This window comes from Lonchura striata, chromosome 9 (assembly GCF_046129695.1).
Source record: "Lonchura striata isolate bLonStr1 chromosome 9, bLonStr1.mat, whole genome shotgun sequence".
In the NCBI taxonomy this organism is placed as follows: Eukaryota; Metazoa; Chordata; class Aves; order Passeriformes; family Estrildidae; genus Lonchura; species Lonchura striata.
In genome coordinates this window covers 1,621,941-1,644,762 of record NC_134611.1, presented here as the reverse complement: position 1 = coordinate 1,644,762, position 22,822 = coordinate 1,621,941, and the positions used below count along the sequence as shown (strand labels likewise).

The window sequence follows — 22,822 nt, the reverse complement described above, 5'->3', positions numbered from 1 at the left end:
GGCCCCTTGTACCAAATGTTCTCAGAAATGTTTTTATACTGTTCACTTTGCCACTTGGGCAAGTAGAAAGTGTTGTTCAAATTTGATTCTTGCTTTTTCAGATACTTTGGGATCTTTTTGAGAAGTTAATATTTAAATATATATATATATATATATATATATATATATACTATTTAATTCTAGTTTTTTGCACCAAAAAATACTTAGTCACTGGAACTGAAGGTTGGTAAATACTAACAGCAAGATGTGGGGGGAAAAAATCCACAAAAACAACCAACAAGAGCATTCAGGTTTGGCCATCCAGCTGTCCATGGGTGTATGGAAAGTCACTGCACAGAAGGCACACAGGGATTTCCCCACTAAAGTAGGTGAAATTGCCTAAAATTGTACAGCTTAAAATAAATGTGGATTAAAAAAAAAAAAAAAGAGAGGATATTAATTCATGAAGTTATAAGCAGAACAGAAAACACATAAGAAATTTGAATATCATTACTTCTATAAGCTACATGGGAAAGTGCCTTGTGCAATGATCAGGTGAGAGGTTTAAATTAAGCATGAGGAAGTAGATTTTAGAATAACACATAATTTAACACAACTCAAGGCTATAAAGGGAGTATACAAGAAAGAGGGGGAGGTATTTTTTTGCAAGGGCATGTAGTGACAGGACGAGGGGATAGAAATTTAAAGTGACAGAGAGCAGGTTTAGATGGGATATTGGGAAGAAATTCTTCCCTGTGAGGTTGGGCAGGCCCTGGCACAGGGTGCCCAGAGAAGCTGTGGCTGCCCCTGATCCCTGGAAATGTCCCAGGCCAGGTTGGATGGGGCTTGGAGCAACCTGGGACAGTGGGAGATGTCCCAGGGTGGAACTAAAGGGTCTTTAAGACCCCTCCCAACCCAAATAAATTATTGGATTCTATGGTTCTATGAAATACAAATATGGTTAAAATATAACTAAATTAATGGGGAAACCATCCACAGTGCTTTTCTTCAGCTCTGCAGTGAACACCAAGACTATCAAAACATAACAAGCAAGCTGGCTCCTGATGGGTTATTAGAGAAAAATGTGACCAATCCATCTGAACATATCTGTCACAGAGCTCTGCTCGCTGCAGAACTGTGCCTGGCACAGCTGGTGACTGCATGTAATCATCATTTTTTAATTACAGAAAACAAAGCTTCCAAAGGAACACAACAAACTAGGGCACAAGCCTGGAATCAGAGCCCAAACATTTAGAGGTGAAGCCATGTGGAGCTGACACGGGGGATTTCCATCTGGCACTGTTTAGGTGGCTGTGGTTGTCTCTGCCTGTTCTGCTGCTGTGAGCACAAGGACTCAAGAATGCACCAAGAGTGCTCCAAACACACCCCAGTGCAAGCAAAGGTAAGAAATAACTGGGGGGAAAATAGAAATCCATACATGTGAGAGCATAAATTCTCTTTATCCTTCTGCTTTTAACAATACAGACTCATTTTTGGGGCTGCCTGCATTCAGTGCAGCATCACTACTCCTTTCCTCAGAGTGGGAGAGGTGCTGGTGGTATCCAGAGCAGCACAGACATTTCTGGGATTGGGAGTGTACAAAGCCCCACTTCCTGCCCACACTCAGGATAAAATAGTGGGTACAAATCCAGCTGCAAACAGCTGAAACCATTTTTGGAATATTTCAGCTGACATGTTACAAATGCTAGTATTTTCTGTTTTCAGCAGAATTGGGAATTCAGCAGCACTCTGAACCTCTGGGTATCTGCAGCACGGGATTACACAAAGCTGCTGTGATACACTGCAATTTAATAAATTATATTGTAATCTAGCTAATCTTGAGAGAGATACCAGCACAATACAGGATTAAACTCCATATTAAATTCTGGGAACACTTTCTGTCTTTGTGGCACTTTATACAAAACTCTTCCAGCTAAATTTACCCAACCCACCTGGGATGGCTGAAATCAGATTGCAATTTCTCCTCAGCTTGGCCCAACCTGAAATATTCTGGATAGGCTTGTAAAATTTTAAGAAACAAAAAAAAAATATTAAACTAAAATAACAACAACTCATACTTTGGCTGCTGAGAATACCACCAGCATGTTACATTCCTGTCCAGGAGGAGGGGGAAAACATACTGAAACACATCAGAAATTGATCTCTGCTTCCACAAACAAGTAGTATAAATTTATTAGAGGGTTGTTCTGGTCAAATCTATTGAAACATACACGGAGTAGGTTCTCCCAGAGGTGGGGAATAAACAGTCCCTCATTTTACCAGTGTTTTGTTGAGATCTAACAGAAGAAAATCAGTAAGAGGTGGAGTCAAAGACTGCAGAGGCTTCACATCCAACCCTGGCTCCTGCTAGAGCACTCCTTGTACAATCCCAGTGCCCACCTTGATCTTCACATCCCATCTGTGCCAGTCATGAAGTTCCCTGGAGTGGAGAGGATCATGTCAGGGAACATTCAACCTCACATTCTTACCTCTAAAGAATAATTCTTAACAGAGGAGCACAGGATTTGGCATCTTCTAGCACAGCTGACAGAGCAGTGCTCTCCATAGGTTTGTCTGATACAGGGGAAATAACAAAGAGCAGAGGCAATAAGGGGTCTGTGATGGTTTCAACATCTCTTTTCAGGATCACAGGTTGGCATCTTCCCTCCAGCAAGCAGGAGATTCTATTCTGCAATATTACCAGCCCTGATTTCCATGGATTTCTTTGTACTGCCTGTCTACTCTTGCTCCTACCAAAATATACAGGTAAGTGTGCCAAGCAGATTGTGGTTTCAGGGATTTTCTGTAGATTTGGCTTCCACAGGCCCAAGCACAATCTTACACAATGCTCTATAAAAGAAAACAAAAAAAAAAGAAAAAAAACCCCTTAGTATCTTCTCTGTGCAACGTTCACACAACCCTGGCAAACTCACACTTGCCACACCAATCCAATCACAAATGGCTTGCCTGGATTTGGGACACACCTTTCCATATTTAACCTAATTGTGGCAGGACAGCAGCAGCTCAGACAAGGTGTTTGGTAGCACTTTTTATTTCTGAGTGCAGTGAGTCCCTCATCTAGCAGAGGATAAACAACGAGCAGCCAAAGCTGCTTGCACAAGAGGGATGTGCACGGCTCGCTCACATGTTTTAACAAGTGCTCTCAAAAAGAATGTTCCAGGCAGGGTTACATTTCTGTCTGAGCCTCCCAGAGCATCAGCTTCCCCTTGAACACTTGATAATCCTAATCTGGGACTCAGCAGAGGTAAACAGCACTTGCCTTTGCAAGCAGGTGCTAAGCAAGTGATATGCTACTCCTGATTTCACAATTAAAAAGCAAAGTTCAGCACATTTTGTTTACAGTTACTATAAATAATAGCCTGAGGGGAGTGAAGAACTTTTGAGAGTAACTTATTTCCTATGTTCCATGACCTCAAACAAGCCTATGACATCCCTGCTTCGGGAACACAGATGATCCTCAAGCAAATTCCATGCAAATCTTAATCACGCTACCAGTGAAGAAACAAAATCAGGAAATCCAGCATCCTCTAAACCAGCAGTCTGACTACAACACATAGCCTGAAGTGACTCTATTTTGTATCACCACTGACAAGTCAGGAGAATAAAAATATCTGGTATAACTGCCCCAGGGTGACTCGCCTCCCTGCAAAAACAACCAAAAAAAATTAAATAACTGCTTTTAAAGTCACAGAATGTCCTCAGTTGGATGGGACCCATGAAGATCATAAAGTTTATCATGGATCTGCTTAGGGATCCATTTTTCAAGTCAGCTTCTCTCTGAAAACAAAACTGATCCTCACTCCATTACTGATAGCTTCTACTCAGAGAGAGGAAAAAAACTGATTAACTGCAGATAAATTGATTTCAAGTAGAAATTAATAGCTCATGTAAGGAAAAAAAATGAAGGAATTCAGTGTTTGGCTAAAATGAATGTGAATACAAATCCAGGATTGTTCTGTTTTGCCTTCAATAATATTGAACGAGCTCTGAGACTTAAAGTAACAATCATGCCAGAAGCAAAGAAAGTATTTTTCTTTTACACGTGTAACTCCACCATTTTATGATCTGCAAAACAGCAGCAAGTCAGTTCTAGTGTCACTTTCTATGGATGGTAGTCAAAAAAAATCCAAAAATCCACCCTTAAGGAGAAGAACTGCAATACTGATTCTTATCAGCAGAACAGTTCAGTATTTAAATAATAACTGTGAACACCACCATGCAGTGTTATCTCATGATGTGGAAAGAGTGGCCATCCCTTGGAGCAGACCAGGATCTGACAACCTGCAGGACAGGCTGGAGCTCAGTATCAGCTCAGTCTTCCTTCTGTCCTCCAGCACTTCCTCTGGCATGTGCCTCCTGCTATCCTTCCCAGCTGAAATCAAAGGCTGCAATTTCTCCTCAGCATGGCTCAACCTGAAATATTCTGGATAGGCTTGGAAACTTCTAAGAAACAAAAAAAATTTAAACTAAAATAAAAACTCGCACTTTGGCTGCTGAGAATCCCACCAGCTCTCCCTTTTCTTCCTTTGTACCATCTTCATCTAGGAAACTCCTTTCCTCAGTTTTCCTCAGTTTCTTCACCTCCACCTCTCCTCAGAACAGTCACCCCTGCACTGTGGATGTTCTGGTGTGGGACAGGATGAACAGTTCCCTGGGAGGAACCGGCTGCTGCCTCACTCACCACTGCAGCAGCAGGTTTGCAGTAACAGACAGAGCTCACAGAAGTTCATGCTGTGCTCCCACAGATTTCCTGTCATCTCCTGGAGGGGCCAGGGGTCACAAAGCCAAACTGACAGCTTGCTGTTGTAAAGGAAGCCCAAAGCTACACTCAGGCAAACCACACTGCCAGTAAACTTTATTTATAAACATACAAGCTCCTGAATGGCTGTGCTGAATGCACCAGGACCACAGGCCCCAAAGACAGATCAACACCTCTTTGACCAGTATTACAAGGACAACTGTTGCAAACATCATAAATGTTTCTCTCCCTCCCCTTCAAAGTGAAAACACAGCTGAGTGTGAATTCCCCATGCAAAGTCCTGCATGATGTGGTATCCTCCAACAGGAAACAAGTTGTTGGCTGCACTGAAGTTTGGCTGTGCAGTGTTCAAAGCTCCTGGTCCAGCACAGTTTTATTGTCACAGCGCTCAGCTGATGTGATTTAATGAGGATCATGATTTAATTCCTGCCAGGGTAGTTGACTATCTCCTCCAGATGGGAGGAGGAATACTTTACAAGGGACATATAAAAATTGGGAAAAACCAGAACCCATCTTCCCTCCAATATGACACCCTAAAGGAAACAGTCTCAATATCCTATGCTAAAATTATGCTCTTTGCTATTGTTTTTTTGCATGTCCTTCCCATTACCTCCCAAAGATGAATTCCTATAAAGAATATCCCTTATCTGCTTCCCACTCCATCCTCAAACTGCCACAGTACAGTGGAGTTGGACTATCCCCCCCCTGCCACAGCAGCTGATGTTTTCTGAACTGAATCCCGGCCTTTAGAAGCTGTAACCACCTCTGGTTGATCAGATCAGCTTACACCACTGGCGTGAAGTCAGTTTTTCTTTGCCTCTTTTTCTTCAAGAGGCCAGGAAACCTGAATGTGATATGGCTCTAGTTCTTCTGGAGTGACATAGTCTGGAGCATTGCCCATCAGGTCTCGTCCCCTGAAGGATTTTGGAAAGGCAATGACGTCCCGGATACTTGGAGCGTCAACAATGAGAGAGATCAGCCTGTCAAGTCCTACAAGCAGAAAACAAATTGGTGAAACACTTGAGTTATGGCTCTGTATTACCTCCCCTGAGTCAGAAAAATCAGAAAGACTGAGGAGGTAATATCACTAAGCTTGAAGAAAAAGAGTGAAGCAAGTAAGGGAGAAAAAAATTAATCTCAGCTGGTAGCAGAGAAACAGATTTGCCTCGAGAGCAGAAATGTCTACCAAAATAAAGCTTTTCAATATTGCAGGAAGCTCTGTAACACACTAAGAGCTGCAGGACACAGACAGCAAACACAGCAAAACAAAACCTGGGCAGCTGAATGGCAGAACACTGGCAGGGCTCTGCTTGACAGCTCAGAGCTCTGCATCAACCAGTTTGGAAGGATTACAACTACTAAGAAAAATTCAAGAGGAACAAAAGCCTCTAGATGACTGGATGGAGGAATGTCAAACTGCAAGACCACAGGTTAAAATACTTTTATTTTTTGTAGGCTTTTTTATTTTGGTGAGTGTAGGGAGGGTGTTGTTGGTTGGATGGGTTTTTTTCCCCCTCTTTCTTTAAACCAGGAACTTGCATTTTTCTAGGGAAAAAACCAAACCCTGACATTTTCTGAAATAATGAGCAAAACAGGTGAGGAGAGAAGGGAAGTGAGAGGGGAAGGGTGTGAAACACAAGGTGCCATTGCTGCCCCATGCCTCCAGGCAGGCAGCACAGGGATCCTGCTCTGGCTGCACAGGAATGGGAACAAAGCTGACACAACCTCACTGAACACAGGGTTTGCAGATCAGCAGATAAGGACCATCCTTAGAGCCACCAATGTCCTCACTTAAGACCTAAATCCCACTGTGATCCTGGGGAGGAACACCCCAACTTTCTGCTCTTGGTGACCAGACCTCTGTTTCTTTCCACAAAGCTGCTGCAGAGGTGGAAGCAGCAAGGCTTTTCCTAACAACCACGAGGCTTGTTCCCAGGATCTAGTATGCAAAAAAAAAAAAAACAAAAAAAAAAAAAAAAAAAAAAAAAAAAAAAACAAAAAAAAAAAAAAACCAAAACAAAACAAAGACAAAAAAAAATCCAAAAACAAAACAGAAAACCACAAGAAAAACCCAAACAAAAACCAAAAAACAACTAAAGATCTGCATCAGTAGAGCTACAGATCACTTACCTAAAGCAATTCCTCCGTGAGGTGGAGCTCCAAATTCCAAAGCCTCAATCAGATGGGAAAGCACCTCGGAGTCCTCCTGCAAAATCATATTAAAAGGATAAGCAATGCTCTTCCTATTAGCAACACAAGATGAAGGTACAATGAAATCATCCATTGCTCAAGGCTAGAACTTATGTTTTATCTGAGAAGAACGTGAGTGTTTCTTTCAGAATATGTAATTAATATTTCAATTAATCAGTGCTTTGAAACCTCCAAGAGAGCGTTAGAGGCATCTGTAGGTGTTACCTTCAGCACTTTCTCCAGCACAAAACGCTGTAGTTCTGCACTGTGAATTCTGATGGAGCCACCTCCAACCTCATTGCCATTCAGCACAAGGTCGTAGTGCTGGCTACGGACCTGCAGAGAGACAGGGACAGGCACCTTGGTGAGGCTGGGCCACAGCTGCACCTAAAAACAACCAGCACAGAGATGGAAAATGTTGCAGACACTGGGAATGAAGCCATAGAACTCTGTAAAACTGCTCTTTCAGGGGTACATGGCAATTCAGGTACCAGTCCTGCTGGAGGCATGGGGTGCCTCTGACGGACGTGGGAGGAAAACAAATCCTTTTGGAAGATTCATCAAACCTGAAGCACATGAGAAGGGTCAGAATATAAGATTTCTGTTTCCTGTCAGCTCCTTTTGCTGGGGCACATATGAATACTTGCTATTTGCAGTAATCAGGAAGCCATATCTTCTAGACACATACAAGATCATAGAATCACACAGTGGTTTGCGTTGGGAGGAACCTTAAAGATCCTCTAGCTCTAACCCTCTGCCATGGGCAGGGACACCTTCCACTATCCCAGGTTGCCTCAAGCCCTGTCCAGCCTGGCTTTCAACACTGACAGGGTTGGGTCAGCCACACCTGCTCTTGGCAATCTGTGCCAGTACCTCGCAGGGAAGATTTTTATCCCAATACCAATCTAAGTCTACCCTCTTTCAGTTTAAAACCATTTCCCCTTGTCCTATCACTACTTGCCCCTGCAAAACATTCCTCTCGGCTCTCTTGTAGCCTCTTTGGGCACTGGAAAGGACTTTAATGTTGCTCCTGAGCCTTCTCTTCTCCAGGATGAACAACCTCAGCTTCTCCAGCCTTTCCTCATAGCAGAAGTGCTCCAGTCCTTTGATGATCTTAGCAGCCTCCTCTGGACTCATTCCAACATATCTACATCTTCCTTGTGCAGTCAGTCCTGTGAATCTCTTTTTACACTAAACCCAGCTGCTGCTTGCCTGGTTTTCCAGGGGAGCAGCTGTAAGAGAGCCAGCATGGCAGGCAGGAAGTTGGTTACCTTTGTGGGATCAGCATACAAGAGGCTGACATCTGAAGGATGAGGCGCAGTGAAGGGGTGATGAGCAGATTCCAGTTCAGTGGGATTCTCAGCTTTGGGAAGGAAAAGGGGGAAATCCACCACCCAGAGGAAGTGAAAGGCTGTGGGATCACGGAGTGCCAGCCCAGCTGCCTCCAGGAGGTTGGCACTCAACAACCGCAAGGCTCCTAATGCAGAGCACTGCAACAGAGAAGGGAGAGATGAGACAGGGTGATTTCACCATCAGGGAAACTCAAACACCCACCAGGCAAAGAGTGTTCCATAAAGGAAGTACCACAGACAGCATCAGCTGGAATGCATTGCTGCCTTGAACATTCTAGCCTCATATCCTGAAATATATAATCTTCCTGCTGAGGCAGCAGCAGCACCAGGTTTGACAGAGACCAAGTAAGGAGCTTGGAAGTCCATGTTTTTCCAGCTATTTCATCCTCAGAACTTTCTTAGACTAATCTCCAGCTCCACATATGTGGATTAACTTGGGGATCACATGTAAGATCCACACTTTGCAGAAAAATGAAGGCACAGAAGAGAATCCAACAAAATGTTGGCTACTGAGCAAAGCATGACACCTTATCATAAAACAATGCTTTGTTTTATTTCTCTTTATTCTTGCCAGCAACATCTGCTGAATAGAATAGAGAAAAGGGTAGGAATAGAATCTCCCACCATTGCTGCTAATAAGTCATGCACTTATGGGAGACACAATTACCTAGTTGACCTCATTTTCCAATCTGTATGATGCTTTAAAAATGAAGTTAAAAGAAAAGAAGGCACTGATTTGTTGCAGGGTTTTTTATATTTCAGCCTTCATTTCAGTTACAAATCCTGCCCAGAATTTGACTGGGGGCCATAAAGTAATAGGCACATTTCATGCTTTATCTGCTGTTGCTATAGCTGCCGTTCCAGAGAAACAGAAAATTAGATGATGACCTATTTTAATAATAAGAAGAATCAGACTAAGGTCAGATAACATCAAAACCATCATCAGCAACATTCAATTCAGAGAGCCACCCAAGAAATGCCTCCTACCACTTGCTTGTGTTCTCCAGCTGCCAGCAGCACAACATCACCCTCCTGCATGTTCAGTGCTTGGATGAGCTCTGACTGCTCCTTCTCACCAAGGAACTTGGTAAGCAGGGATTTCAAGCTTCCATCAGGTCTGTGGATAATTTCCATGATTTCCTGGAGAAAGGTAAGGCTGTGTTCAGTGCAGTGCTGCCCTCTCTTGCCTTGAAGCATTACATGCTCAGGTTCTGACTCTCAGCTATAAAAACTGCTCTCCTACCTCCCTCTGCCTTTATCACTCACCCTTCCCAAAGCCTCAGAAGAGTTTCTCTCTCACCTGGTTAAACTGGGATTTTGCAGACTCCTTCAATGACTCCAAGTCTTTATTTGTAAGATATCTCTGGGGAAACAGCAAGAGAAGACACAGCAAAGATCAGCTTGGATAACTTGACTAGGTATCAAATCTACTGACTAAGCTGGCTCCAAACTTCCCAATTCTTTTGTTTCTAGTTCAGGCTGTGGAAGAGGATGGGGTCATTAGCACTGGGCTGGGTGTTTGCTCTGTGGGCTCCTTTTAGGAAGAGACCCATCCAGATCTATATTTTCCCCCCACCTCACAAATAAATATATCTGGTCAGCAGGATCAGCTCACTCTGCCTCCAGCCTGCAGAAACAAGGTTACACCACCACACTGTGGATGGGGAATGCAGAACTCAAACTGGAGGAAGAACAGCGAAAAAACAACTGGGCTGATTCTTGCATGCAAAGCCATGAAGTAAATGAGGACCTGCATCAAGATCTTAGTTTTTTTCAGCTACTCCAGTGTTTAGGGTGGGTCTAGATGCCACTTTTGTGTTGCTCAAACAAACACATCTGTGCCCTCTTGTGGGAAGCCACTAACTTGCACTTGGTGCCAAAATGAAAGGAATCCTAAGGGAAATCATGGCCACAGAGCCCTGCTCCCCAGATAAAACTCAATATTTAGAGGACTTGTTTTTTCCATACTGTCCAAGCTACAAAGATGCCTATAGCCAGAATTAAATCTATTTCCTTGCCAAAATGCAGGGCTGTGTCAAAGGTCTTCCACATCTATTGTCAGCCTTGGATTTGGTCCATGACATTCTCATTACAATACACAAATTGTACCCAAAAATGCAGCTAAAGCAAACAGGAGGAGGACATGGAACCACCTGACCCTTTTCTGCCTAGCCCAGAGCTGTGCTGTGCCCAGCCCTGTTTCAATCTCCTGTCACAAGGCACAATTTATTATTGAGATGCACATCAAAAAGGTGATAGAAAGCAAGGTGAAACCCCAAGAGGGTTCTCTATCCTCATGGGATCTTGCAGCTTTATTGTTTTCCTCCTCTTCCTAAGGCTAAAATACTCTTCCTGTTGCCTTATCATTCTAACACCACTCAGCCCAACCTGACATGGATTACAACCAATCCCAAACTCCCTTAAGAATACCAGTAATAGCAAGGAACAAAGGAATTCAAACTGGCAGTTTATTTATTCCACATAAACCATAAACAAGATGTAAGAGCTTCACTTACCACTCCCTGAGGAATACAAATGGCTCTGATGGAACCACGTGGGTAACTGAGGGCATTCTGCAAAAACTGAATGTTTGATCCTCGTAAAACATCACTGATATCCATGATCTGACAAAGGAGAGAGCACAGGAAAAATCACTGCCGGTAGGAATACAAAGCAAAAACTCCTCCACCTTCCACACTATTCCCTTTTAGAAGCTTTTGCTCCTTAAACAGTCAAGATACATTGCTCCCTAGCACTACATCACCATTATTTTAAACTTTTATTACAGCATATATTTTTCACAGTCAACTGATTAAATCCTCTCTTCTTCAGCAGACTGCACAAAGCAGCAACAATGGGACAGGCACCTTGGGTAAATTACAGCACTCAAAACTCCAGCCAACCGTGTATCCATGATCCAAAGGTTATTAAAACACTGACTGAAAGGAAAAGCTGCAAATCTCTAATGGACAAACCCTCACCTTCATCCCAAAGCGAGTGTCTGGTTTATCAGTCCCATACTCAGCCAGTGCCTCCTCATATGTCATGGAAGGGAAAGGAGTCATAATGCAGCCTCTTTCCTCAGGCCAGGAATGTTGCAGGAGGCCCTCTATGAGCCTCTGGATCCCAGCTTGATCTACAAACGACATCTCTATATCTATCTTAAAACAGAGAAGAGGAGGGGAATTCCACATTAGCTAAAGGTTGTGCTTTCACAGTGCTACTTGTGAGTACACAGCAAAACAAGAAACAATACACAAAATGACATCACAGCATGACTGCATTAGGCCAGGAATGTCCTTAGGATCACCCTCCAGGCTGATGACTCAGGCAATAACCTCCTCAGAGAGTGAATGAGGTAAGGATGACAAGGACAGAGAAACAGCCTTGAGTGAACCAGGCTAACTCAGCCTGGGATTTCAAGGCTGGAGAATGGGATGTCAGACGTAGCAGGACAGGAGGAGATTAAAATTAAAATCACTGCTGCAATGCAATTCCCACATCTGCACCTGGGGCACTGCAGCCAGCCAAGGACAGGAACCCCACACTCATCCCACAGCAATTTCCAAGGGCTGTGTCTGTGAAACACACACCAAACAACTCTGTATCCCCCCAGGCAGCACCAGACTAGCACAGACTAAGCCTCAGGAAGGGAAAAGAGCTCTGAGCCACTTGGGTTGAGGAGCAGGGAGCAAGGCAGCAGAGACTGGTTACCTGGGTGAATTCTGGCTGCCTGTCAGGCCGTGAACCCTCATCCCTGTAGCAGCGAGCGACCTGGAAGTACCTGCAGTGACACTTTGACTTAGATAATGATTTAAAGTATCCTGAACTCAACTGTGGCTATAGAATTGATCATACAAAAGAGAAGGACAAAATAAGTAAATCAGAGAGAGAGTGCTCTGTTCCCACAGGAGATGATCCTTGTTCTCATCTCTTCAAAAAAATGGAATTTTGAGTGGCAGCAACTCTATCAGCAGCAGCATCCATCTCCAGCCATATCTTCCAGAGGCACATGGAGACTGCCAGGTGAGCTGTCCTCCAAGGGCAGCACACTCAACTCTTTATTCCACCTTCCACTCCACTCCAGGACGCTCCTAACAGCCGTGCAAAACTCTCAGATAAGACCTGGCCTGCAGTTCACTGTGTGAACAATTGTCTCCCTGTCCATCCATCTGATTAGGAGAAGTAAGCCCAATTAAAAGCTTTGCACTTGGGCACCCTGACATGCTTTTCCTTGTCTCAGTCATGCTCAGCTGCCCAGCCTCACCTCAATTAGTTCTGCAGGTTACTCCTGGAGCAGCTTTCATCACACATTAGATTTTCTGCCCTTCAGGAAGACTCTGCTTCAGATCAGGTTTGCATTTAACACAGCAGCAAAGATTTCAGCTTTCCAGAAAGATACATTTCATCTGACTGTAAAGCCCTAAGTATTTCAGGATCCCTCTTCAAGACACAAATCCTTGGCAGTAATTTTTTTTAGGGAAGTTTCTAAACTTCACAGATAAAGCAGTCAAACCCTAGACAGGACATGCAGAAAACAGGAGGCCAAGAAACTCTTACCTGTCCAGGCCTCCAACCATGAGGAGCTGCTTGAACTGCTGAGGACTCTGTGGCAGAGAGTAGAACTTGCCCGCTTCCCTCGAGGGCACAAGGAATTCTTTGGCTCCCTGGCATCAGAAAGAAATGTACAGAGTTCAACAAGTAAGTGGCCCAGTTCCTGACAGAGCAAACACTAGAAGTGCAAGAGGAAAGGACCTATTTTTCACATTATAAAATCCCACATGTGAGGAAATGGCTGTTTGTACATTACACTTCACATTTGTTAACCAACTTGGTTCAAAATATCTGAAAGGAGAATTCTGCACCTTATTCTCTGAGAGACTAATGCATAATAGACCAACCAAGACTGGGGTTTAAATGCAAGAACTCCAGAGTAGCTAAATCAACAATTCCTCAGCTACAGCTCTCTTCTCTCTGGCTATTTTTGAAATGAAAGAAAGGAATAGAAGATCAGAAATTAAATTTACTTGAGTATGACCTCTACAATAACCTACTGAAGAGATAAATGCTGAAAAAACAGTGCTTGAAAGGTTTTTGGGTTTATAATCCCAGGGTAGACTTGGATTCAACATGTGCTCTACAAGGCAGAAGCTTATGTTGTTTGGAGGTTCAAAATTATGACATGAATTATTACCTATCCCCTTTCTCTCCCTCTACTTTTCATAGGATCTGTGGATGATATCAGAAGATCCACAAGCTATTATTTAGCAAGGGAAAAGCAATGAAGGCTGAGTAGCAGCTGGAAATGATTCAGCCCTGACTGTGCAGCTGTAGGAGGCCAAAAAGCATCACATACATACCCCTGGGGTTCTTTTAAACAGAGTTGGAGTTTCTACATCCACGAACCCTGGAGAACAAACACAGAATATGCTGAGAGGAGGAAGAACTGACATGACAGAGTAGGCTAGAGTAGGGTTAGTCAGTAAAAGAGGTCATCTAACACACCATGGAGCCTCTCCAAAACCAACACACTTTGCTACTTCTAATAATTATTCCTGTAATGACAGATCTAAAGGCTCTGAGCTACTCTGATGTCCTGCCAGAACTGTTGATGACAGAGGACTTCAAACAAGCTGAAAATGTGTCAATTCTCTATCTATTCTGAACCAGGCACTGATTTTCCAAAAAGCACTTCCTGATTCTAAGAGAAGCAAAAGCCCTGAACAAAATCCATGCATCTGACATGCCTCAACTGGGTGACCAAAAGAGGGCAACTACCTGCAAAGACTCTTTTCTCACTGGAAACAGCAAATTTGAAACAGGTTGCTCAGAGCTTCATCCAATCTGGCTTTGAACACTTCCAGGGATGGAGCAGCCACAATTTTTGTGGGCATCCTCCTCAGGCCTGACAACATCCCACTAAAGACCTCACTACAAGCAGACGTGTCCATATTAAGCGGGACCAGTTTGGGGTAACAACTTGCTTAGGAATCTCTGCCAGCACAAGGAAGAGGCAGCAGGGAGAGCTGGAATGATTGCTGCTCCAAGCAGCTCCCTCACCGTGGAGGTTGCAGAGGTACTCGCGCATCCTCATCACCACGCGAGAGCGCAGCCGCAGCGCGTTCTGCAGCCGGGAGCTGCGCAGGTCCAGGTACCGATATTGCATCCGCAGGGCCTCTGACTTCTGGGCAGGAGAGAGGGTTAAGAGACAAAATTCAAATTGCACGTCCACTGAAGGTGCTCCTAAAGCTACAGGGAAAAAGGAAAAGCTGAATAAAGGGATGGTTGCTGCAATGTGCCTGTTACACAAAGCCTACAGAAATACGGCAATGGCTTGAAACAAAAAACCCAAACTGCCTACAAAAGTTGTGGCTGCCCCCTCCCTGGAAGTGCTCAAGGCCAGGTTGGATGAAACTCTGAGCAACCTGCTGCCATCCCTACCCATGGCAGGGGATTTGGATTTTTTTTAAGGTTCCTTCCAACCCAAACCATTCTGTGATTCCATGAGTCAAATGAAACAGCCTCATTTCACACTCAAGAAATCCAGCACAGCACCATTTCTTTCACTCTTTCCTTTGGCATCAGTGCTTCCAGAAATCAGGAATCATTCAAGCCCTGTTTTCTGCTTAGCTGTAATTGGAGATAAATCCTCTCAGCAAATAAGCAGCACCTCTGTTTTAAACACCATCATTCCTCCCAAGTGGAGTGGGGAGAACCAGACTCAGCTCTCAGATGTTTTGCCATCATCCTGGGCAAATTCCCAATCTAGTGAAAAGTCACCACTCTGGTAAGAAAAAGGAAAGAAAAACACAATCACCTTGATAAAATCCTTGATTTCAAATGGCAGCTTCTTGCAGGAGTTTAAGATCTCTGCAGTCTCTGCCTTCACTTCAATTTCCCCTGTTGGCATTTTCTAGAACAAAAAGGCAAAAAAAAATTATAACAGCTGGACAAAGGTATTTCACAGATGCTCAAAGAGAAAAAAGGAAGCAATGTGATTACCCTCCCTCCCTTCTAACAGTGTAAAAGTCAGAGAGCTTCTCCCAAGGACAGATTTCTTCCAGGTTTCCCTTCTGTTCAGAGACACACAAGTCACCTCACCAAAGGTGGCAGCTTCTTTCCCAGTAGCATACTGGTCAATAAACACAATAGCTGCAGCAAAACCACACTGTAGGTTTCAGTGAGCATGAGCAGCAGCAGCCCTTAACATGAGTCAAAAAAGGTAAATGATGAGGAACTTCTCAGAACTTCCAGTTCTAAACACCAGTTCTCAGAACTGGTCTTCTTTTGACTCTATCCCAGGGGAGGGCAGGCAGCTCCCCTCACACAGCACTGAGGCACAGCAAATTTCACTTATCCTGCAGAACTCTCACTATTTACCAGCGGAAAGGACACACAACCTTCCCACAAAAGAAGAAATTAATAAAAGAAATAAAAGCATTGTTGGAAGCCTGGATTTTAAGTGGACATCTATGAGATGGAGCAAAAAGGAGTTATGATCATAAATATAGTCCTCTTTTTAGACCTGCCAGTTATATGTACAATCCTGACAGTTCAGTCTATAGCTGATTACAATGACAGCTGAGGAATGCAGAACATTAAAAAATTATTCAACCTCTGTTTCCTATACAAGGAGACCAGCAAAGTCAATAAATAGGTGGAACTCGACATAATATTTATTTTCAAGCAAAAGAAATTCCCACCACACTCTGAAAGGCTGGAAAAGCCAGTATTATCCTTGCCAAGGGCTGGAATCCAGTTTAATTTGTGTCTGTAATGTGCTCTGAGATTCTCTGTTAACTGACACAACACTTATTTCACCTCACACTATCTGAAGATGGGCTGTCACACAGGCAGAGCCCGTGGCAATGCTCTGACACAAAGCCCACCATAATCCCACCACCCAGGGTTGTTTCCTTCAGGGAATAAAAGCCCTAAGAGCATCCCCTGACCCCATCCTCACCGGGTTCTCCTGCCCCAGGGGCCGAGGGGACACTGTCCCAGTGACTCTCACCACAGACTCCACCGGGGCGTTGGACAGCAGCTCCTTCATGTGGGAATGTGCCTGCAGGGAGAGCACAGAGCCTCACAGGAATTCAAAGAACAGGACAAAGGCACTGTGGCCAAGCACCTCAATCCAAAATCACTCTTAAGGCAGGGGAAACAGCACTGATGTTTCTGTTGCAGCATCAGGTCAGGGCTCTCATGACACCTCAATCTACTTGTGAGTCAGAGGACCCAGTCTGACAGAGTGGCTGCTGAAGCCAAGCTACCAAAGGAAAAATAAAAACAGACACATGTTTTGGTAGCACTTACCTCATCCTGAGGAATAACGACTTGGGTCAGTCCCTGGAAGTCCCTCAAAACCAGAAACAGGCCTTGTCTGATGCATGAAAAGCAAAAATGGAAGAACATTTTTTTTTTCACAAATTTAGTAGTTTCTACTTTTTAAAGCATATGGCAACTAGCTACACTTTCAGTACCCTGCAATTCATCCCAAAGCACTTCCAAGTACTGAATTATAGACACTTTTCCCACACCTGAACTTCACCTGAACAATTTATTTCATATTGTGATCAGCCTCAGACAACACACAAATAACCAGGTGAGGCAGGATTTTAACTTGAGCTTTCATGCACGGAGAGCTGGGATTCTGGACATGTGAATTCTCCTGCTGGGAAACATCACTCAACTAAAAACAATTAAATGAGCAATAAAACTAAAATTCACATGGAATAAAAACAACAACAACCAAATCCAATCATAAGTCAAGAAGGGGAACACTCATCCCATAAAAAGTTCCACATGAACAATCCACACTGCCAGACTCAGAACCACAAATCTTGATTTCTTCAAACTGCAGCAGGGACAGCTGCCATTGTGCTTTATCCATCAAAAAACTGCCCAATGGGACATGCTCTGAGGTCTTTAAAAACAAGATCACCACAACCACATTGCAATAATCCTAACTCCGTTTCCTGGGTCCCCATCCACAACTGCTCAAAGATGAGACACTCAGGACCTCCTAAAATCAAAAAACCCATGCAGACCATCACTGGAGAGCAATGCTGGATGAAACACAGCTTAGACTGGATCTGGCAAATAATCATCTCCATTTTCACCAAGGTTTGCACTTACCTTTGATACTGAATCCATCCATACAGGGTTACTTTCTGTCCCACATGAGCAGCACGCAGCTCTCCACACGTGTTGGTCCGAGTGACAAAACTGTTGAAATCTTAAATAGAAATAAATAAATATATAAAAAATATCTCAAGGCTTTTGCAGATGAGACAGAATAAATAATAGAGCTTTCCCTCCCAATAAAATTTATATATATACATGGAAAAGTTACTTCCTATATAAATCTGCACTAAGATACTATAACACAAACATGAAATGAAGCTAGTCATGTATTTTAAATAGGGATTATTTGTTTCTCAGTTAAGCTTTCACAAAGATACTTGAACATAGCCTTGCTGCAACCTGCTGCCCTGTAAATTTCAGGAGCAAGAGAAGCAAAAGTCATAGATCAATCCTGAGGGACGCTGACAAATCCACATTTAAATCTAGAATCACAGAACAGTCTGGGTTTCAAGGACCTTAAAGGTCATCTCATTCCACCCAACTACTATGGGCAGGGACACTTTCCACTGTCCCAGGTTGTTCAGAGCCCCATCCAGCCTGGGCTTGGACACTTCCAGAGATGTGGCAGCCACAGCTCCTCTTAGCAACTGTGCCAGGACCTCACCACTCTCACAGGGAAGAATTTCTTCTAATATCCAACCCAAACCTGCCCTCCTTCAGTTCAAAGCCATTCCCCCTTGTCCTGCCACTGCAGTTCCTGGTGGTGACACAGCAGAGCTTAACAAACCAAGAATTCAACACCCGCGGAGGAGCGTTCAGTTTACACCATGCAGGCGTAAATTGAAGAGTTTCTGCCTGAAACAACTGGAAGAAGGCCTGAGCCACGGTTACAGAAAGGTTTGCACAGCCCTCCGTGTGCCTGCAGTCATGGCCCCATTCACAGAACCAAGCACACCATTTACAGAACGTGCAAGAGGCGCAGCTTGCAAGAAGAAGCCTGAAGGATGCCGTGACCTGGAAATGTATAAATAACTTCCAGAGCCAATCTCGCTACCTTCATGACAGCCTTTAGAATTGTAAGAGATTGAGACAAGACGCTTAATAAAGCGATATAGGGAAAATAACCAGCAGAAAGAGTGATATTAATCGACTGTGTGGACTACCCTGACCTGTAAAAAAAGGAACCCAAACCTCGAGGGGATGGGACCAGCGCGGCTCCTCACCTGGAGCCGCGGCGGAAGCGGCCGCCCGGTGCAGCGCTCGCACCAGCAGCCGGGGCAGCGCCATCCCCTCAGCCCGAAACACGGGGATGAGCGCCGGGGACCTTCGCGGAGTGAAAACCGAGAGTTCCGGAGGGGAAAAGGAAAAAGGGAAAAGAGAAAAAGGGGAAACAACCCGCGGCCGCTTCCCGCCCTCACTGCCGCCCGCCTCAAAGATGGCGGAGGGGGCGCGCCCCGCGCGGGGGCCGACGGGAAGGAGTTCGAACGGCGCCGGCGGGCCGCGGCCGCCATGGCGGAGGAGGCGCCGGAGGACGGCGCGGTGCGGACCCTGCCCAGCCTCCGGCGGCTCTCCCGGGCTCTGCCCTTCGGACGGAGCCACGGCCGCCTCGGCGTCAGCTCCAGCGGCCGCCACATCGTGCCAGCGCTGTGCTCTCAGGTACGGGGAGGCGCGGGCGGCGGCGCCTCCCTGTCCCCTCCGTGTCCCCTCAGGCGCGCCGCGCTGCGCCGCGCGGGAAAAGCAAACCTTAACCTCGTTCCTTTTCTTTTCGTGTCCCCCTAGGAGAAGGCGGACCCGCAGAAAACGGCGTTCCTGCTGCGCAAAGCCTGGACGCTGTACAGCGTGACCCCCCTGTACCGCTTCCGCCGCTGCCGCCTCCGGGACTACGCGCGGCTGCTGGGCGCCTTCATCGCCGCCGAGAAGCAGAAGGGGCTGGCCGTGGAGGTGGGCGTCGAGCTGGACATCAAGGTGGCCCTGTCCAGCCTTGCCGACCTCAGGGGCAGCGAGCTGGACCAGGATGCCCTCCTGGTGCAGGTGAGACCGGCTGTTTTTGCTGTGATGAAACGCTCCGTCTTGAAAGAAAACCCCAAAGTTAAGCCCTAGCTGTGTGGAATGGCTACTGGGGTATCCATTGTGATCTAATGAAACTGAATCCTGTCTGTTTTTAACTGGAAATGAACATTTACAGTCTTAGGCTGTGCCAGGGGAGGTTTAGGCTGGAAATTAGGAAGAATTAGACATTTGAATTGGCTGCCCTGGGAGATGGTGGAGTCACTGTCCCTGGAGGTGTTCAAGACTGGATGTGGCACAGTTAAAACCCTGGTCTAATGACAAGGTTGTGTTTGGTCACAGGCTGGACTTAATGACCTCAGAGGTCCTTTTCAGCCTGACTGATCCTGTGATCTCCCCTAAGCAATGCATACAGTAAATATAGCAAGTTTGAGTTCAACTTCTTAACAGCATCAGAGTACAACTATACTCTGTTATAAACACAACTATACAAAGCAATCTCTGTCTGATGTTTTAGTTCAGCAGTCAATTTACTGCCAGGACTTGGATGGGTTATTTTTCTTCCTGGATAAAGCATAATCCCACTTCCTGGCCAGAGCTTAATTAATTTCGGAAATGCTTTGCTTCAAGTGAAATGTGCTACTTAAATGTCAGGTTCATTGTGTCAATGGTTGTAGGATGTACCATGGGAGGTAAGCAGCATAAACTCAGGACTGTTCCTAAAGAATTTAAAAGTGCTTTTTCTGTTGTTTTCAACAGAATTGCATACAACTTTTAGGGATGTAATGGATGGACTGAATAATTGTATGTGTTTGACACAAAGGAAAAAAAAAAACCCACTTTTACCAAACACTTAAAACTTACAATCAAAATCTATTTTTAGCTGACCTAAAAAAAAAAAAAAAAAAAAGCCATACCTGTTTTGCAGCATTGCAATGCTTCTTCTCCCCATCCCAGCTCTCTTCGAGGTCACAAGCCTCCTCCAAGAACTCTGAAGACAAACTGGTGTGGTCGGGCTGGTTCTGCTCCGTGTTTGGAGATGACCTTTCCGAGAACGTGCCGGAGCACTTCACCTGCCTGCCCCTGTTCCTGACCCACGGGCCCGAGAGCTACACGTCCCTGGTTGGCAGCTGGTTCCAGAAGACTTTTGACTGCTGCTTCCGCCGCCTGGCCATCAGCCCCCTGAACCTCAGCTGGATGGTGGCCATGTGGGCTGGCTGCAAGCTGGACAGAGCTGCCTCTGCCGTGGAACTCATTTTCTCCGTGCCCTGCCTGGCGCAACCCCTGGATATTTCCTACGCCATCCACCCAGAGGATGCCAAAGCTCTGTGGGACACGGTGCAAAAAACGCCAGGAGAGATCACCCAAGAGGAGGTGGATGTCTTCATGGACTGCCTTTATGCCCACTTCCACAGGCACTTCAAGATCCACTTGTCAGCTGCAAAGCTGGTGAAGGTTTCCACAGCGATTGCCTCGGCACACTGTGATGGGATTGTGAAGGTGAGGCCCTTAGCAGTTTGTCCTAATGCTGGCCAAATAAAACAGATGTACCTGAAGATCTCATGTTTCTTTTGCATGATTTCCTACAAGGAATTGTTAAACCCTCAGCTTTTACTAGTCATACTTAGCTTTAGAGGTGGGGCAGCTGCCAGTACAGTATTTTATTACTGTGTTGCAGCAGAAGCTACTTGCCTGGGATGAGAAATAGGTGTATTAGCTGTGATATGAACAAGAAAGTTTCTTAGGCCATAAAAAAAACTAATTTTGTACTTAAAAAGATCCCAAACTTTAAAGAAAGTTCCTAGCTTTCTAGTATTGCAGTTGTTAAGACACAGGTAAAAGACTCCTTCATGTGTAACCCTTTTCATAAAGGTGCTGGTCTTTCTACAGAGGTATCTCTAATATCCTTCAAACCACACAATATTAATCCTTCAAGCAGTATAATATTTTCTTATGAGTTAAAGAACAGTTTGTGTAAGTGCAGTTGTTCAAATTTACCCTATGATGATGAACACATTGCTTGTTTTTATCTGTAATAGCTTAAAACAGTGTGAAACAACTTTTTCTGTTGCAGGTAAGTACACAAAGATATCTCAGGCTTTCTGAAGGGTGCTCTTGTGGAATGTGTGGTGTAAATTCAGTTATGGCTTTTCATAATGGGGTATAATTCAAGTCATATGCAATATGGGAAAAGTAAAGCAACAATTGAGCAGCTGAATAAACACACAGAACACTTGGTAGTTTCCTTCCAACTAGGGCTTCAGGGTGTGGAAATCTGGCAACTACAATTTTTGCTTTGACAGGCTTTTTTCTCTTTCTTGCAGATTCTACACAGCCAATACCTGCCTGGAGTGCTGATGCTACTGACTGAACTTGCAATCTCTCAGATACAGTGAAAGCCATTTCAGTAGCACTTCATACTAAAAAGGCTTTTTGTTTGGACAATCTGTGCTGAGAAACGATCAGGAATCTCACTCCTGCAGCATCTTCTTTCCTCTCATTCTGGCTGTCCAAAGTCAGACTGTAACTCCAGCACTTGACAGTGTAATTCCTTGCACAGCAAAGTCAAGCAGACATTTGCGAGCCCTGAAGAAGGGCTGCAATGCAAACTTGTGACAGCTTCCTGAGCAGCTTTGTTTTCTGAGAGTCACTCATTTCATTTATGTGCAGGTATCAGCTCAGAGACAAACAGTGCAAATTCTTGATGCAACATACTGGCACGTGTTTCTGTTGTTTCAAAGCTGGTTTTCACTGGACACCTTAAGCTTATGCAGACCTTGGCTAAACTATGACTACACTTGGGCTAGCCTAAATGCAAAGTTCAGCACACCTGAGAAGGGGTGCATGCTCTATAATCCAGGGCAGAAAAACTCCCTTTTTAGCTTGTTAAGGGTACTTGGTAATGGTGGTATTGTTCATTTATGTCCCAGTTGGCCATGAGATTGGACACGAGGCTCTTGTCAGCCTTTTGGTCCTCGCAGGGAAATTGATAATAGGAAAGTGAGGTGTGGATAAGCTTGATAGTTACTAGGTTTTGTCCTTATGTTGGTAATCTTGGATGTAATCCTCTAGGCCGGAGAGCTCTCAGGGCTGGAGCTGTGTGCTATAATTTGATGATGGATCCCTCCCTTCTGGAGCAGGTCAGAGTTCAGAGGGACATTTAAGGAGCAGAAGGTAACACCGGCTAAGATGTTTTTGTAATACAGTACTAAATAAAGAAAATATTTTCCATCTTTTGTCTTAAGGAAAGACCACCAGTGCCTAATTAAATATATCATTGCATGGAGCTTCTTTCTAACTACAGTGTACCAGACCAGAACACCACTTGTTACTTATTAAATGCATCTGTGAACAGCAAAATTCCAAGTCTAGTTTCTTGCTTCACACTTGTGCAGCACCTCTGGGAGCTGATTTGTGCTATGACCTT

General features: G+C 44.7%; 2 protein-coding genes across 4 annotated transcripts; one reads left to right on the top strand and one right to left on the bottom strand.

The window, feature by feature from the left end:
* Positions 1–2,142: 2,142 nt before the first annotated feature.
* On the bottom strand, positions 2,143–18,817 carry DARS2 (aspartyl-tRNA synthetase 2, mitochondrial). Of its 3 annotated transcripts, none has more exons than XM_077785264.1 (18): positions 18,612–18,817; positions 17,440–17,539; positions 16,618–16,684; positions 16,265–16,366; positions 15,119–15,214; positions 14,362–14,485; positions 13,662–13,708; positions 12,862–12,968; positions 12,016–12,085; positions 11,283–11,462; positions 10,818–10,925; positions 9,602–9,664; positions 9,289–9,441; positions 8,221–8,439; positions 7,175–7,285; positions 6,890–6,965; positions 5,523–5,749; positions 2,143–2,419 (listed from the first exon to the last, which is right to left on the bottom strand). In XM_077785264.1, the coding sequence occupies exons 1-17, from the start codon at positions 18,673–18,675 to the stop codon at positions 5,562–5,564; spliced, it is 1,875 nt and encodes a 624-aa protein (XP_077641390.1). In that variant the 5' UTR covers positions 18,676–18,817; the 3' UTR covers positions 2,143–2,419; positions 5,523–5,561. The 3 variants fall into 3 exon arrangements, with proteins under 3 accessions (XP_077641390.1, XP_021401551.2, XP_077641389.1); XM_021545876.3 differs by having other exon boundaries at positions 2,143–2,829; positions 5,547–5,749; XM_077785263.1 differs by having other exon boundaries at positions 5,547–5,749.
* A 6-nt stretch (positions 18,818–18,823) lies between these two features.
* CENPL (centromere protein L) lies at positions 18,824–22,755 on the top strand. The gene is given in 5 exon segments (XM_077785266.1): positions 18,824–18,863; positions 18,866–19,044; positions 19,168–19,419; positions 20,353–20,895; positions 21,720–22,755. Coding segments are annotated over 5 exon segments (1,086 nt in total). The 3' UTR covers positions 21,792–22,755.
* Positions 22,756–22,822: the final 67 nt, after the last annotated feature.